An 18,730-nucleotide genomic window follows, 5' to 3' on the forward strand; every position below is an offset into this window, starting at 1 on the left:
GATAAATCCCTGACGACACTGGCACACTCACACAGGGGCACAATTACCATGAGGTAACACCACACCACGTGCCATTTATCTTGGGGCAGCAACACATCAAGGTCTAGTGACACGCCCAGACACAATCTCCTGCCCCAACACCTTACCTAGTTTTCATTGTCAGCTGGAATTGACAAATTTTGCTGAAATTCTCAGCTTGCACTGCCACCACACACAGCAGGCTGCAACTGCAGAGCATGGGACCCTCACCTCATTTTATGGTGACACATCTCTTTTCACAGTAATGCAGGGTAAATCAGAACCCGTCTTCCCGAAGTCTTGAAAGCTCCATCATGGGTAGGTTGACTGGGACAAAGCAACCATTAGCATAGTTTGCTATTTTTTTATTTAATATAATGATTTAGCAGCAAAGTCTCAGCTCATTTGGGGAGAGAATGAAGAGACTGAGAACAAAAATTAACTAATGAGAGTGCAGTAAGAGACCCACTGCTTTTGGCCATGTACTACCAGCCATTCTGAAAGAGAACACATTGAAAATAGTACAATAGAGGCCTGTAGTAAGGCCAAAACAATGAAGCAGCAGCTCTTTCTCAAGCCCTTTGACCATACTGGCAGAGAAATGTGATTAAGATTCACATCAAGAAGCACAGACAGTTTCCACTGTATAAAGACAACCATGGGAAAGCTCTCTCTGAATTAGAGTTGATGGATACCTCTGAAATAATGCAGATGGTTATTTCCAACCTAGATTCACGAATGTGTCTTCCAAGCTCACATTTTAAGCTAAAAACACCAGGATTTCACTTCCTAGAGCAGGAACACAAGCCATACTGAAATTAAGCGTCTCTGTCATCTGTGCAAGACCCCAGAAGCCCCAAACCACCGGCACAGTACTCCCACACCAGCACATTCAAACCAGGGCAACAATTTCCCATTTTTCATCCTGGAGAAGTAGCTGGAAATACGAATGCATCTGCCGAGTCCTCAGGTCTGCGTGCTGAGATAGAGATCTCAGGAGATCAAACTTGACTTTTTCAGCACTCCTGGATCTGGGCCAAACTACTGCATTCGTAATCCTTTCTGGTGTGATTCTGGCAATTAGCCTTGGCCAAAACTTGAAATGGAGAAGTGAAGAGGAACTGTTAAGCTGAGCACATCGGCCCATTTAGGAAGAATCTGTTTCTCAAACTGCGGCATTTCAAATGTGATCTATAGCCTTGCACCAGCTACACCTGATCTTGGCTGATTCAGCCATTCCCAATGTTCTTGAAGTGGCTGAAATAAAAAATCACAGGTACCTGGTGGCTAGGAGGGGGTACGTATGCAGAGGGCTGAACCAAGCTTCCTTCATCCGCGGCATGCTCTCATATATTAAGAGGTCTTTCTCTGTCAAGACCACTAATACTGGCTTCCAGTGCTTCTCGTTGTCTCCTGGCACCTGAAAAGGAGGAAATTTTTGGTGAAACAAGAGGCAAAGCCATGGTGCAAAGCCTGACAATACGAACATCTTGAGTCCTGGGCAAGATAAGGAACAAAAGAGTTTTCCTTCTCTGTTTTTTTGACATCTCCCACATGAACTTATAACCAGATGCAGCAGAAATGGAGCCAGGCACAATGAAATCTGCTGCTCTCATTAGCACTGCTGTTTCCAACCCTCCTAGCAGCCTTCACTCACTATAAGCTACTCCATAAATGCAGTAGTGGAAGAACACAGAGACAGAGCTGGCTGTTATTTGGCTGTGGTATGCATGAAAGGACCTTAGATGTATTTTTGCAATGTGCACCATTCACGTGTAGCTGTCACGTTAACCTGAGCGCTGGACACTGCTGCTGTTGTTTCTAGGTTCAAAACTAAAAAAGCTGCAACATCATCACTATTAAAGAATGTCAGCTAGCAAAAAATACTGGTTTGGGAGCAGATGGGTTTGCTTCTTTCCTCTGTAGTTCACATTGTCATTGCTTCTCTCTCCTTCATACCTTGCTTCTCAACAATTTAATGAGTGTCAGTTTATAAAGAGATCCAACCTAAACACAGGGTTGATTTGAAGCATTGACTCAGAGATGGATCTATGTCTACATTTCAGACCCATCTGTAGAAGATATCTAACAACCGGGACATCAAAGCCCCTCGCTGGCTGCAGAATCCAGATGTAGAATTATATTTTGCAGTTTGGGCATGCAGCTGTCCACATGGCCACACAATTACTGTTACGAGGACTAAGTATGGTCCCTAGTTTTCACTTATTCTAATCTGGCAGCATTTAGGTGTCTTAAAATAGATGGGAATATGAAAGGGTCTTGGCTTTCACAGACACATTCTCCTTTTTTATTTTGGTTCACATAAAGGAAAAGACAACATGTTACGCAGAAACAACCTCACAGCCACACTTTCAAACTCAAACACCTTGGTATTAAAAGAGGACTGAACAAATTCTGAGATTCACCAGACAATCTGATTGTCTACATGATTCTTTCATTAAAACCTTCTCCAGAAAAGAGAAGCAGCTGTCTACATATGCTTTATGCTTGATGCCAATGAATTTGCCATAGATGTTTGTCACTGGGCATGGCACTGGGTAGAGAAACATATGGAAGGGGTAAGTCAAAGATTGGCCAGGCTGGGAATGGCACACCACGAATGGTAGTTCAGATCCATAAATTCAAGGTGCTTTAAATGATGAATTCAGGCTGAAAAGCATCTTTGAAACACCCATATTTTATATGAAGACAGGGCCCAATAAATTTCTGAACTTTTAGGGGATTTCAAGCCAGTTGTAGGAAAGCTTCATACAAGAATACCAGTGCCCAAAGCAGATCTCTTAAGCCTAAGCCAAAGATTCTTGGCTTATATCATTTTCTTCTCAGAAAGAGCAGTCAGGCACTGGGACGGGTTGCCCAGGGAGGTGGTGGAGTCACCGTCCCTGGGGGTGTTCAAGGGAAGGTTGGACGTGGTGCTTGGGGACATGGTTTAGTGGGTGACATTGGTGGCAGGGTGACGGTTGGACCAGATGATCTTGGAGGGCTTTTCCAACCTTAATTATTCTGTGATTATGTGATTTTTAAAAGATATTTTTCCTTCCAAATTAAGCTTTTACAATAATCATATACCTGTTTACAGCGTTAACTTTCTCACTGGTTGTTCATGTCTATATACTAACCAACCTAATCTCATAAAGGTTCATCTTTTTAATTTCTTGAGGAGCCTTAATCCTTATTCACAATTTTCTTATGGTGACAGTTTCTTGAAATGCAACCTTTCATTTTCAAATGGGCCTGAGTAGAGCAGACACATAATTAATGTACTTATTAATACACTCCAGCAAGAATGTAACACCCGAAGTTCTCACAGCCCAGGTACCACAGAAACACTCACAGAAACAGAAAGCATTGTTAGCTACTTAACACCGCAGCTATTAGCTACGGTTAACACCCTGACTTCTAGCACAGAAAAATAGAAATAAATGTTACAGTTAATGTTAACATGCAATTTTTGAGCATCTGCCTGTGTTCCTTAAATAGAAAGATTTTAGTACACACTTTTACGATTTCAAGAAGTGAAAATGGAAAATGAATATGAAGTCTATTATGGGATGAAAAAGCAGGATCTTCAGACGCATAATCCACGGGAGGAAGCAGACGCTACACAGGGCTGTTACTTCTTTTTTATTTACTTATTTATTCCATGACCACAAACAATCCAAAGACTATGGGAAGCTGCTTACAGCTTTTCCACAGAACCATCCTTCCTGTGCGGTATTTTCAATCACAAGCTTTGTTATTAGGTGGCTGCTCAGCCAACTGTGAATCCAGAAATTCTGAGAAACGCAGCTCCCAGTAAACCAACCACAAGAAAGGGAATAAAACTCATTTTGCCTGTTGTTCACACACCTATTTGCAGGACAGCTGTAAACGTCAGGAGCCAGAATTTCCAGAAATGAGTGGATGCTGTGGTCACAACCTGCAGAGCAAAGCCTGCAGCTTGGCCCCTGCCCTTCCCAATAGCATGGTGACTGTGGAGAAGACATGGCTTTGTATTAAGGCATTAAAGGCTTCTTCTCAGCTCTGCCCGAAGTGACCTTATCCTTGTAGGATGCATCCCCTATTTGTAAGGTGTACACTGGGAAGGGGTATGGAGGAGAGAGGAGAATGATGTTTGCCCATGTCCTGCTAGGAAGCCTGACCCTACGCCTGCCCAGCAGGAAGGGCCCTGCGACACACACACTTTTAATCACATTTTTTAAACCTTGCTGAGCCTCTAGCTGCCTCACTGGTAAGGAATGCTGGTGTAAGCAACACCGCTGCTATTTCGAACCTGAAGAAGGATTTCTGTGCCTGAAAGCGTGTCTGTTTTTTCCAGCTCCAACAGCTGATCTAATAAAAGGTATTGCCTTTCCCTAAAAACCTTGAATTGCACCACACTTCGCTGATTTCAGTGGGGTTTGGATCAGGCTTTAACAGCTGATACCGTGCTGTTCGACAGGCAGTCGGCGCTTCTGTAAGGTGTCAAAGAGAACATTTTGTCCTGCAGATGGTAACAGGGGATTTTACAAGGGAAGAACGGAGTCTGCAAATATGTTAGCTTGCAGGGCACATTCAGAACAAATCAGCGTGGGAAATTAATCCCGATCAAGCACCAGGGTCACACCAGGCATGAGTAAAATATTAAATTACAAAACAACGGCAAAGAGCATACTGCTTATTGGCAGCTAAGCGAAGGATTTGTTCAAATTTTAAAGGGTTTAAAATCTGACATATCATAAAGCCAACATGAAATACTTCTCTAAGAGTACATTTAAGTGTCATTGGAGACATGTTTTAGAGGCACTGTTTTAGCTGATAGCCAGGGCAGGCTTCTTAGCCAGAACTTGGCAGAAATCTGGCACTTGCAGTACAGTTTCTTCACTCCAGTTCCCACTTGCACACGTACAGTTCAAAGTACATTTATCCATGTTGCAGACCAATAAAGTGGCCATCCACTCTGAAAAAAATAGCAAACTCTAACCTTTTTCAAAGTCAGAATGTTAGATCCAATCTTGATGAACTAGGGGAAAGAAAATTCAGTAGTCTTCAAACCTCCCACCACAATACAATGCTTCAGTGCATTTTTTGTTGTTTTCTTTTTTTTTCTTTCCTAGAGAAACTTTGCCAGAACAAATTATTGAAGTACAAACCTGAAAAGGGAGAACATATTCTAACAAAAAAAAAACAACAAGTATTCACCAACAAGTGAAACATCCGTTCTGCTACTCAGAAACCCAGCAGACCTCTTTGCTATTCATATACTGCCCCTGAGAAGTGGAAACCCCACTTTTCACATATGCACCTTCCTGTTTTGTCTTTCCAGAGTTAGAAAATATTTAACAGGGATGAAACCTAATATTTCTGCGTGCAACAACATGGCTAGACCTGAGGTCAGGCCAGAGCAGACCTGCACTCATGTCTACCTCTGCCACAGGCTTCCAGCGGTCAGTTTAAGTGCTCAGTGCTTCTCCATCAGGGTGGCAAATGCTGGTAACGCACACAATGATCACAGGCGTGGATGTGAAGGCAGACAAGAAGTTACATGTCAAACAATATTTCAAAGAGGAGCCAGCTTGCATTTCCTGCAGGAGATAGGAACCTCTGGGCCCTCTAATAGGTACACAGCTTCCAAATCTTTAATAGTTTTCACATATAATTAGTTGCCATAACGGCAACAGGCAACCCAGTGGAGATACAGCCTTTTGGAAACAGTTTGGCCCTTTGCTCTTTCATCTACCAGGTCTCCTTTTTGTAAGGGTTTGCTTTGAATTTCAGTTATTCATCTACTTCAGGCTGTCAGGAATGGATGAAAGAATACTTTTAATCTATGAGGCTCACAGGTAATTAAATTAGAGGACTCGGTCTATTCTGGAAAGCTGTTTTATATTTTCATTAACTCAAAAGGGACATTTCAATTACATTCCCTGTTTAGTAAACAAATTATATATTGCCAGCAGACTCTACAGCAGAAGGTATTCAAAACGTGGTCTTTCAGAGGTAAGGTAGCAAGTTCACGTTCACAGTAAGTGATTTAATCCCCCTTTCCTTCACCTGCTGCCCCAAATCCAGAAGTTACAATACCCCTTCACACAGTGCACAGGAGGAACAATCCAGAAAAAAATTTCTGAACGTTTTTTCATGCTGTTTTCCCCTTTCCCCTCACTTAAAATCTCTCCGTGCTGCCAAGAGACAGCTTTGACACAGGCTGGGATATGTTCTGCTATGTTTTTCTTGCCTTTTCATTGTCTTTCGATGAAGGACTATGTCCATGTTCAGAATAAATTTGATTCATTTACAGAAACCTACTTGTCAGTTCTTGAAAATAACATCTGGGACTGAAAAGTATTTTTTCCAAGATGAACAGCAGCACTGCAGAAATACATCACGCAAACACCAGCATATGCAACAACGCTCACATTTCTGCAAGCTCATTTGACGGGAGGCAATTTTCAATGCAAGGGTGGGTGTAAGTGACAGCCATAGGTAGGGGACATCGACACCTCCCACGCCACACACACAGACAAGATGTGTTTTGCTGCTAAACTTTGTAGTTTTAAGCAGGAAATGATATGCGCATTGTTAAGAGAAAAAAAAAAAGACGAAAAGCTGATAAGAAATGCGTCTGGTTTTGTTCTTTTCTGTCTCTGACCTCAGTGACAACTCAGAGGTGGCTTGTGCCATTTTTGGATTTGAAGCACAGGCAGTGCACAAAAAAGAATCCCTCAAAAGGTCCAATATTGCTTTCTGGGAGCACTGAGCAGTGAAGGAGCGACGTGCACGCTTGGCCCTGGTGCTGCTGCATGTGTAGCAGCCACAGTGGGGACCATGCAGACTGGGGGGCACCGACAGCTACACTTCCAGGCTCTGATGAACATGAACAGGACACCTGTTCTTGAGACAGATCTGTTCAAGTCTCAACCCTTCTAGATAACCTTTAAAATGACAAGGCACAAGCCAGATTTAGTCAACAGTAACACAGTCAACCACAACAGCACAGCAGTATGTTCAACCAGATGTCCCAACTCTGGGCTAATATTCCACAGAGCTCTGCCTCATATCCACATAGCAATAACTGTCCGCAGAAGCACCTCAGTCCTCTCTGTTCTCACTAACACAGCAATGGTAGGTGAGTTCCTCAGACAACTCCTACAGCTAAATAATGTCCCGTGTGAGTTTTGTAGCAGAGGTTTGCTCTAGAGCTCAGTGAAGTCAGCTGCAGTTTTTCTAATGAACAAGCCTGGAGAGCTGCACATCTCCTAGAGCTGCAGGGAAGACGGAGCCAAATCCTCCTCAGAGGCTCACAGTGACAGGATGGGATGCATCACCCACAAGCTGAAACAAGGGAAATTCTGGTTTGATACTAGGCAAAACCTTTTCGCCGTGTGATGGCGGTCAAACACTGGAACACGCTGTGAAATGTCCACCCTTGGACAGGACTGGACAAGGCCCTGAGCAAGGTGGTTTAGTTGGCTCTGCTTGGAGCAGGGGGATTGAACCACACAAACTCCTTTCCAACCTGTATTACTCCATGGGTCTATGAAACACTGCAAAAATGAAGGTGGAAACCCAAACTTGGGTCAGAAAGTCATGATTTAGATTTCCAGAGTTGAAGGCTATGCAATGATTCTGCACACGTGCAGCTTTTCGTGCACGCATTGCATGAACATCGAGTGAACATGAACGCAGTAGTTATATAAAATGGTCATTGCAGCCTAAAGGCTTGCAGGATTTGTAGTTAGCTTGTACCTGAAATCATTTACAGCTGTATAAAATATGTATCCTTGATTCTTCTGATTTGGTAGAGTTTAACACTCTGTATTTCCTTTGCAGTAGATTCCTTGCAGAAGACACAAAATGTAAGACAGTGAGAAACCCAGCATCACATGAACTTTATTCACTGTACAACATACCTTAAATAAAGCATGTGAAATGGTTAAAATCCTGATACGCTCTTTTTCTTCTCCTTATCCATGAGTCCACAGAAAGTGGCTATCTAAATGCTCAGAAATTAAACTATTGGAATCAGAAAGATTTAAAAAAAAAAAAAAAAAAGGTAATTCAAGCCTTTTAGAAATCTCTGCCATGACCCAGGATCATTTTGCTATGCATGAAGCTGAGATTTGAAGGTCCATAAGAACTCCTTTGCAATAAGATAGAAGACTCTAACTTTCTGATAACATCAAGAATACACCCAGGGAAGGGCAAACAGGCAGAGAGCACAGAGGTGGTAAATGCACCATCATTTGTTCAAGACACTGATTGCTTTTCATCTCAGCCAAGGAGAAAGAAACTGCACTGCATTTTAAAAAGTATTCTTATACTTTCTGAATAAAATACGTTTTGTCCTGTAGCAACTTCTTCAGACCACAAGACTGCTGTCTGAAATTAAGTAGTGACAATTTACTAGGGATATGACAGCAAGGCTTCGCAAACAGCAAAGGTCTATGCCTGAAAAGACAGTGATGAACTAAACGACTTCTGAAGAAAAGTCTACACTTTACTACTTATCTTCCCCATTTTATTGCTTCTCAGAAATTGGCTGGGGAGAGTGGGGAAGGGAAGAGGACATTCCATCACCCAAGGGCTGGGGCAAGGGAGACCTGTCCAACCTGTAACATGCAAGGACAGAGAAAAACAGCAAGGCAGGCAGGTGGGAAGGTCAGAACAGGCCCAGCTAGCACTGGGAACTGAGGCTGATCAAGAGATAGAGGACAGGCTAGCTACAGTTCTACTGACCTTCAGAGCCAGTCTGACAGGGAACAAACCTGTTCTGGAAGAGGTCACATACTGAGTCCTGTTTATAAAGGACGTAGGAGAAGGGAGAAAAAGGGAAGACATCACTAACCCTGGGCTTTTCTAATCAGTTATACCAACTGAACAAGTGAATAGAAAGTCTGAAGAGTGGATGTGAGCACTAAGCTGCTATATTAAAGCAAACCCCTGTGCAATAGGCAGTAACAAGTACTTACATCCCTGGCCAGCTAGCACCTGTGTTTCACCCAGCAAAAAAGGATAAAAAGTGAAAAAATATCCTGGATATAAAAAGTGAAGATAAATGTGAAGATGCTACTAGTAGACACCTCTGCATCTGGTGTGTGTTCATGCCTCTTGAGTACACATGACTTAAATTTGGGATGTCTGGACTCTTCAGACTGCAACAGAGGGTGTCTGAAAATTTGCTTTCTGAAACACTCTTCACAAAAGTATCATTGAGAGGTTGGTGATACCAGCTGCCTGCAGTTTCATAAATATTTAAATAAAAATTATAGATTAATATGTGGGATAGACTGTACCTCTAAGACACAGATCAAGTCTGGGACATATGAGCAGCTGTGTTGTCTCGAAAGTAATCACTGGACCTCACAGCACAACAATCCTAGTACTGGGGAAAAACACTACTTCCCTTCCTCCAGTAAGCCCTAGGAAACCCAAGGAAGGGACCACGGCATGGTCCTGTATCTTCCTCTTCAGTCCATGGAGCCATTGTGCACAGCAGGGTCAGCCACAGGGGAAAGGGATCGTACTGGTGAATGGCTTTCTATTACAGGCAAGAAAAAAGATGGGGAGATTTGGAGGCTCTACCACACCTCCTGTGTAACTGCTCGAGAATGGATGCTGTTATTCAGTGGTGAAGAAAAGCAGTTTCCTCCACATGTGCTCCAAGATATCAAGAGCAACCTCTGTTCTCTGCTATGCTACGCAGGTTGCTATACCCTGGAGCTTTGCTGTGGGGAGGTTTTTCCGTTCAAGTCAAGGTGAAGTGTTTTATGAAGTAGTTCATCCTCATCAGTGGGCTATAATGGTAATTGTACAGGAGCAGAATCAATGTGAAGACATCACAGTTTCGAGTCACTGTCTCTCGAGATCGTTAATTTACAATTGAGTCTGCCTTCAGCTGATCAAGTGGGTGCTAGATTAGGATAATGTAGTAATAACACCCATTACCTCAAAAGATATATACATTTTACCTTTCAATTCCATAAAAGAGCACGGATTTCTAATGAGCAACTCAAGAACACTTGTCAACAGCGCTGAATCAGCTGTGACTGCTGGAGGTGGAGTTTCGATTTGAAAGCAGCTTGCAATTTTTAATGATGGCTCAAACATGTAAAATGCCATTTTAAATGATTGCAGCGTCTGTTTGGTGAAGGACAGGTAATCATCAACGTCTACGTTAAAACTATAGTGACTGAAATCTGTTCCAGAAGATGTTCTCTGCCTTCCTCTATCACATTGTCTTTCCTAACGCTCAGGCTCAGAAATCATGGCCCTTTGTGACCGATACCTTTTCAAGACTGACAGCTTTGCTACTTCACCCAAGGGTCATTACAAATCAGAAGCGCTGGAAGAAAAAATAGTAGGACAGCAAGACAGAGAGAACAAGATGTTTCTTTGTCATTGCTACGATATTGTCTCAAGGACAGTCCCGAATACTGTGTCATTTGAGTCTATTGTGTCATTGATCAATATTCAGTGATACTGATGGACTGCATTGCAATTATTGACCTCAAGCACATGAGTGAATTCGCTACATGCCTGGCACAAAAATGTATTCTCTTAGAAAAAAAAAAACCTCAAAATCTATGCTGTGTTTCATCAACCGAAATTTTGAACATGCTGAGAAACATTTGGAAGCTTTATTTTAAAAGCAAAAATAAATAGGATCCTTTGTAATTTTATTTATGCTGAGAGGCCCCAAGTTTCTGAAAAATATGGTGAAAATTACTCACAATTTGGAATCCAAACCTAGTTATTTAAATGCCTATGTAAAGATCTATGAACACAAAGTTGATATATTTGCATTTTTTATTAATTACTTATTTACGTGGTTATCATTTTCAAAGCGATTCAATTATTTGAGTCCATATCCCCCTTTTTTTTTTATGGACAGAAACAGAAAGTCTGTATTTCTGCCAGCACAATCAGACCGCCACAAACTATCTATGATCCTCATGGAATATAGGATCATTACAGTTACACCATTTAATATCCAATTTAATATCCATTTAATATCCAATCTGATTTCTTTCATTCGCTAACCATGACAGAGCTGAATTTTAGCTACTCTACAGTAGGGTTTAACTGGTTTCACCATTAGGAACTTGTTGCTCATGCTGGAGCTCGTGCCGTTGTGATCCTGGGGATATTGTGTGTGCCGGTGTCACTATGTGCTTGCACGACTAACAGAAAACTCTCATTTGTTTTTCAGCAAAACGTCTTTTTAAGATGGTCATTGCTCTAACCCAAAGTAATTTCAGGGGAGTGGTGGCCACAGAGGAAATGGCTAAGTGGTAAGAATGCAGGAGAGAAATTTCAGAGCTAGAGGATAACTGCAGTTTGTCACTGGGTCCTGTGATTTACTCAATAGTTGTCATCACCGTGTGTCTGGTACATGAAGAAACACGCACACGTCCCTAATGCTGCAAAAATAAATGACAAGACAGCTTTAAACCAGTATTACCGACTTTAGTCAGCCAACGCTCCCATAGGGATATTAAATGTGTCTTGAAAGTCAGCCTGAGATTTGCTTGGTATTTAAATACATTTTCAATTTTTTTTTTTTAATTTTTGCTGATCCATCAAGCCTTTTTGTTTTGCTGACATTCCATACTTTCAAGCTTTGCACTGTGGCCAGGAACCAACAATAAAAAATGAGAGCTCAGCTTTCATAAAATCTATTTCAAATGATGGTCGTAGAAGACATAACCCTAAAGCAAGAGGATTCAAACTATGAGGCCCAGAGCCATGGTCAGGATGCGAGTTGCCCCTTCCCATTCAAACGGCAAGCCCTCCAGCAGGACGTTTTGGGAGCTGGCTGGGCACACAGTTGGACTGAAGCAATACCATAAGCACCTGATGCCCCTTTTTGTTTGTTTTTTTTTTTGACCAAGGGCATCACTTTTCCAGACCTGACGCTGTGTATATTACAAGACCTGACAAGATCACAGCCCAGAGGTTTATGGCAACAACTTGCTTAATTAATCTACTATCTACGACAAAAATGTAGCAAATATTGAAGGGCATGTGTTAATAGGAGCTATGAATATTCAGCAGAGCCATATAAGCAAGACGGACATAAAGAACCTTCTACTTGGCAATTATCAATGCTGAGCTTTAAATTAGCCACACAGGACAAATGGATTTAGTGCTGTGCCATGTTATTTCATCGAGATTACTAAAAGATACACAATTAGGGCCATCAATCTGCAGACCCAAATCCTACAAATATCAGCAAATTACATGCTATAAGCTATGCAATTTTGAAAGCTAATGCTCTTTATCTGCTTTTAATTCTCAGTGTTTCATATTTTTTCTATAACTGTAGCATTTAATTACTCATTGGACAATTCTACGGAGAACTGAACATTTCTCTAGAAGAAATACTTTGGAGGAACAAAATTAATATCCAAAGCTAGTATAAACCGATAGTATGCTACAGGTTATCTCCCTGGGGCCAACATGTGGAACGAAGGATTTAAGAATTACTCCTGAAATAGATAATTTAATAAAATAAAGAACTTCCTGGTAACTGCATTAGCCTTTTTTATCTCTTTACAAACACGTCACATATCTGAAGAGAAATGCTTTTTGGCATGAGAGATATACGATCTCATGATCCAACTGATTTCATCAATGGAAGAATCTTTCCTGCTGCAGGCTAATAAATCACCCCAGCTGGCAAGTGCCAGCCATTTACAGTAAGAGCTGGTTGAGGGGAACACAAACAGCGTAGACCTAGGATTACTTTTGCAGCTACAACAAAATGAAGAGCCCAAGAGTACAAACAGGTATGAATATTATCAATGTCACTACCCCTGATTTTACCCTCAGCGTTAGAAATGTATTTGCACTGAAGTCACTGAGAAATTTTGTAAAATTACTAATTCCATTTATATTCCTACTAAGAAGATATATATTTGTCTTTTAATTGAGATCTCTTTTTTAGTTTGTGTTGGTCTAAACATATTCTTACATATATTGGTAGAAAAAGTAATTCCGTTGAATAACACCAGTATAAAAGTGTGCAAAAGAAAATTGGAACCTACGTACTCCAGTGACATTCTCATATGCTAATATTCACATAACCCTTTTTAGAAATACAGCAAATAGGATTGGATATCATACCAGCGGTTTCATACCAAAATTTCTGGATTTATAACTGCCATGCCTTCATTGGCTTATATCCTTAGCCATATGGAAAATAGTCAGGCACAATTCACTATTTGTCAGAAAACAATCTATTAATTAACACCATTCTGTGAGAATGAGCTGAAAATCATGTTCTTGGCTTGCCAAAAAGCTTTCATTTCTGCTTCATGTTTGTGTTCAGAACTAAACATAGCTGCAGATATGCTGCTTGACATAACTGACCAAGAGAAAAAAGAACAACTGCTGCTGAGATTTTTCAGAAACAGCAGCCAAGGAGATTTTCTAAAGATAGGTGGGGGGGGTCAGGAGGGCTTCACCTTTGCATCTCGTAAAAATTCTTTACTGACAGATCTTTGATTAAACCAGGCAGAAATAGACTAAGTCCCAATTAAGACATTCATATTTGTGGCAGGGCTTGAAAGGGAGAGTGAGGGGGGAGAGTGAGTCGCAGCATTTTCTAGGCTTAACCTTAAAAATATAGGACCTGACTTCAATTATTTTACATCCGTTCAATTCTACTGACGTCAATGGATTTACTCCTAAGTTATGCCAGATGGAAATCAGGCTAGCTATTACCACAGCTTCATGCATATAACCAGCACCTCTTTAAAAGTAGTGTTTATTCAAAAGTATAACATGCCTCCTCAGATAACCCAGATAAAATCAGAAGGGGTGGTCAGTGACGGGGAGTTTAAGGGGAGAGCAGCAGATTGATAAAAAGGAAAGGAGAAGAGATCAGGAGTAAACTCCCTCTGCTGTTATCTGCACGTGCACATAACCTTCATTGCTGCTGAACCCTGGGCCCTGAGCTGATAACCCTGGCGCTGACACATGACAGCATGGTGGCTATTGGCTTCTCTAGTAGAGAAGCAGTCTGTGATCTACGTTACCTCTGGGACTGGCATTCTTGTATTTCATTGTCTTGTAGCAGAGCAACCTGCAATGCTTCTGCTGCCACAACTTCATCACCGAACCCCTCTGCAGGCCCCTGCAGGCCCACAGGTGCGCACCAGTTACCAGTTAGTGGTCGGCTCCTCCTAACTGTTTTTCAGAACCGTTCATTTGCTTGGATGCGATCCTATAACCACAGCCCATTCCTTCTGCTCGTGCTTGCAACTATCCAAGCAGCTGTTTAAAATTATTTGAAGTGGGTGGAGACTGAAGTTTTACTCGACGGTGTCCAGGCCAATGGAAACTGATGATGCACACGACCTTTGATGAGCGCAAACAAGCCCTGTAGCCAATCTGAAGTGAAAGAACACAGAGAAGCTCGAATTCCTTTCTTTGAAGTCTCCTTGCAGCTGCAAAGAATCCATCTTCTAAGGTTATGAAAGGTTCGGAGGCGGCTGGTCTTATCCTTTCCAACAGGGGATTTTTCAACACCTTCCAGACCACTCAAGGACTGGTACACCTGCATGTGCCCAGCAGTTTCAGCTGCTCCCACTGTCACCTTCCCGAAGGATCCCATTAGCTCAGCTTCATCTCACAACTGCCCACACTTTCTTCCGAAGCTGTCCCTCTATTCCCTACCCCAATCTGCATACAGGTTTGGCTAGTCCCTAGGCCCTCTCACATTAATGTGCTTACCAACTACAACAATTTCCACCAAATTTTTTGGCAATGGCCACAAAACGGATCACGGGAAGTTCCGCACCAACATGCGAAAGAACTTCACGGTGAGGGTGACGGAGCACTGGGACAGGCTGCCCAGGGAGGTTGTGGGGTCTCCTTCTCTGGAGATATTCAAGGCCCGTCTGGACGCCTACCTGGGCAGCCTGCTCTAGGGAACCTGCTTTGGCAGGGGGGCTGGACCCGATGATCTCTCGAGGTCCCTTCCAACCCCTGCAATTCTGTGATTCTGTGAAAATCATTGCTGCTGTCTTTTTTACTCCAGCCTCCGGCAATGTCCAAGTGAGAACCCAACAGCTTGTCAGCTCATCCTCAATAACCAACCCTCCCAACAGGGACAGAAGCAGGGAGCCTGCAGACACAATGTCACACGGAAGGCTCTTGGCCCACCTCGTGCAGCTGTGCAGTCCCTCTCCACGCCGCTCCTCTCTGCAGTACCTCTGCCACCAACAGCTTCTGCCACCTCTGCCAATTCCCTCGGCCTTATTAAGATGTGACTGCAGTTTAGGGCATGCAAATTTAAACCTCCATTTGGAAATTTCACGTGGGAGAATGTAAATATATATTCTTTAACCCAATGATTACAGGATCCAAGCATAAATCCAAACATGATAAAGCATTTTTAAGGGGAATGAACACGTGTGCATTTAAACCTAAAGTTTTAATGTGTTTCCTTCCTAAAAGGCCCTGCAGAATGCCTTGCACATGGGATGACAGGAGATAAGGCCAGAGAGAACACCAGAAAACACTTCTCATATTGATGTACAAGCTTCTCATTCCATAAACAAATGGGAAAGCTTCTATTTCCATAGCAGGCTTTTCCTCAAATTGAACTTTTTAGAGATGCTTCCATAAACATCCCTGACATTTCTAGCATAAAGCAGCTATATGCATATTATGCATGGGCAGCCCACTATGGCCGATGTCTGCAACTATTTTCAGTACAAGATCGGTGCGTGAACATTTGCACGCAGCAGCATCTGCTCAGCAGAAAGGTATAAATAAAAAAAAGCCCCAACAATAACACGATGTGTACACACGGAGTTTCAGCAGTCCTCGTGGCGGCTGGCAGTTGTTAGCGTCTAGTGATTAAAACCCAGGTGTTTCCTTCCAGTAGGGCTACTGTTACTGTACGAGAACCTGAACTTCAGGGAATCCAAATAACATCAGAGGAAATGTTTGTTAAGTCCATTTGTCTTCAGCAGCAACATCACTGCACTGGGAGCAGCTGCTCTGAATACACACATATGCTTTCTTTTCAATGTACACACAAAAAAACAGCCTCTGCCTCAAGAGTGCCTCCTCGTACCCTGAATTTATTAAACAGGCACACTGCACAAGCAGACAAATCCTTTCAAAGGAGAGGGGGAAACCCTGTACTTAAAAAATATTCCGAGGTGTCTAACCAGATCTCTGAGATGATTCTCGGCAGTCTCGGAACTGAAGCTTGGAAAAACGGGTGTGCTTTTGCTGAAGTTGCTGGAGTTAAAGCATCCTATTTCCCCACTGATGAGATGACTCACTCCTTAGCAGCATGCCATTTAAGTCCTGTCATTTTTCACCAACTTCTTCTGACTCTTCTCACCCTCATCTCCCACAAGTTTAATTGCTATTGCTTGTTATACCTGCGACACTACTGCTGCCACCTGTCTTAACTGAAATCAAACTAAGCTGTGCGTTAATACAGCCAATAACACAGCCGGGTGAGAAGAGGAAAATACCTAACATCACTGTTACAGCAGAAAAAGCCACGATTCCATGTGATATTTCAGCAAGAGAAACTGTAAAATGGACTGCGGATTTTTCCATGAATCCCATTTTGTGGCTATTTCTCAAATTCGAGTACGACCTCTCTGATAAAACTGCATTACTTTTGTGAGCTGTGTTGCTGCCAAAAAAAATCCAACATCATTCCACCAGGTTCTGCCATGGGGTCAGGGGTGTTACACCAGCATCTAATTTCTCTACACCTATGGTATATCTGACAGGGAACGATCCCACTGCATCACGCTGAGTGAGAGGCCACTCACCTCCCTCATGCTTACTCTTTCCAGGACTCGCTAATGCTGCCATGTTGACTCCTGGCAGGGTGCTCTACAAGGAACCATGCACGACGGGGAATTCCTCCTACATTTAGAGAACTTTATACTTCCAGAAGATCCTGTTTTGGATTCTCTTACCTACTGCCCCCCCTTTTCAGGTTGCCCTGTTACCTGTCAGGCTGTTTTTTCTGTCTTGCATCCAAAGGCTAACGTGAAGACCAAAGATTGCACATCTATGTACTTTGGGTTTTTCCATTCTATGTCATTTGACTTTCTGTTTTAAGCAGTAACGTTCCTTCAGTTTAATTGACCAATTTTCATTGCACAAAGAGGGATCCATAAAACTGTGTGTGACCTCTGGAAATCATGTTTATTCTGTTTCTCTGTCCCCTCCAGCTGGTTGTTTAGGACTTACATTAAAACTGAAAATGTTGCTTTCTTATGTAGCCATTGTGCAATTCTTCCTTCCCTTCCTAATCCTTAAAGGCAAACTGCCAGGAGAGAAGGATATTGTGCACGTTGGGCTTTTTGTCCATCTCTCCATTGGGCTGATTAGCAAAGTACTGTCTCTCCCTAGATTTACAACTGTAAAATGAGATCAAAATCTGGCCGTTCGAGGGAAGTGTTACTTTTGTAAGTGATCAGAAACAGCTGCTTTCGAAACCAGTGATGCTGTCTGCTTCTGGGAATCCAGCAATTGGTCTTAGGAGCTTTCACTTGTGGGGACAGAAGAACTTTGCTGAAGTATTGCTAAATGAGGTACCATGCAGTTATTAATCAAAAAGTTATAGCACTGAGCTCAAATTCCTTGAAATGCCATGATAATCATTACACGGTAATCTCTGACAAGGTTAAATCTAGTGCTTTTCAATGGCTGTTCCCCCAAGTAGATTCCCTTTTGGTAGTAAAATCATTATCTTGCTGCTTAAACATTCAGGCTTTCCTCTCTATTTCACAGTTCATAAAGCACCTTTATGATGTTGAGATTTTTTTTTTTTTTGAACAGACAGAAGATGGTTTGTTTTTCCTGCTTTGATTAAATCCTGTATCCCACAAGCAGTGAACCTGTGATACGATACTGCTCTACTGTTTTTAATTGTCTGCTCCTATTAAGATGCCAGCACTGTACGTCTTTTCCGATTTTGCTACGTGCTTGGCATTGGCACTGTCAGGCCTGAGGTTAATATGTACACCGCACAACTCATTAGCTGTGCATTACTATCAGAGCCAAAAATCAACATGATTGATCCAACAATATGTTTGGGCTTGGGACTGAGACTCAAACGAGGTCTTACCGAAAGCAAAGGTCAGCAACTTGGCACAAATTTTGCTGCGCACAGAGAAAAGCTTTTCTTTCAAACTATTCATCAGGGAAGGTACAAATGACAACTAATATGGGTCTCATTAAAAATGAGAAGAGGAAACCCCTTGGAGAGGGCAAAGAGGCTCCCTCACTACCCATTTGATTATTTTTTTCTATCCTTTGCTAAAGCTTTTATTTATGTTGCAGTAAAGACAATGTGGAGGTTAAAGGTAGCTGTGGGCTTGGGGGTTTAGGAGACTACTTAGCCTAATTATCTTGACGTGCACTATCAATCACTGCCCAGTTAAACAGAGAGCATAATTCTGCAGCTGGTGATAAACCTTCAGAATTGAAAGATCTGGGGGAAGGGAATGAAATGATTTATTTTTTTTTATCAGCAGTATGATTTCTTTTAGTTAAAACTCCAGTGTCAAAACATTTCCTGTATTAAAATAACTAAAATAAAACAGACACTAGCAGAAGAGTGGGAGAGAAGAGGAATGATAGAAGAAACCTCTTCAACCATGGATTTGTTTCAAGTACAGTTCTTAGGAGGATTTCACTCGTAACTCAAGCATTCTTGCCA

At 42.1% G+C, this 18,730-nt stretch overlaps 1 protein-coding gene across 1 annotated transcript in view; it reads right to left on the reverse strand.

The window, feature by feature from the left end:
• Positions 1–18,730, reverse strand: part of SNTB1 (syntrophin beta 1) — a 112,677-nt gene that overhangs the window by 9,611 nt on the left and 84,336 nt on the right. Inside the window, exon 4 of the mRNA XM_035556246.1 lies at positions 1,299–1,438. Within this exon, the coding sequence (XP_035412139.1) occupies positions 1,299–1,438 (140 nt within the window). The remainder of the gene's footprint in view (positions 1–1,298; positions 1,439–18,730) is intronic.

The sequence above is a fragment of the Cygnus atratus genome, chromosome 2, assembly GCF_013377495.2.
Source record: "Cygnus atratus isolate AKBS03 ecotype Queensland, Australia chromosome 2, CAtr_DNAZoo_HiC_assembly, whole genome shotgun sequence".
Taxonomy (NCBI): Eukaryota; Metazoa; Chordata; class Aves; order Anseriformes; family Anatidae; genus Cygnus; species Cygnus atratus.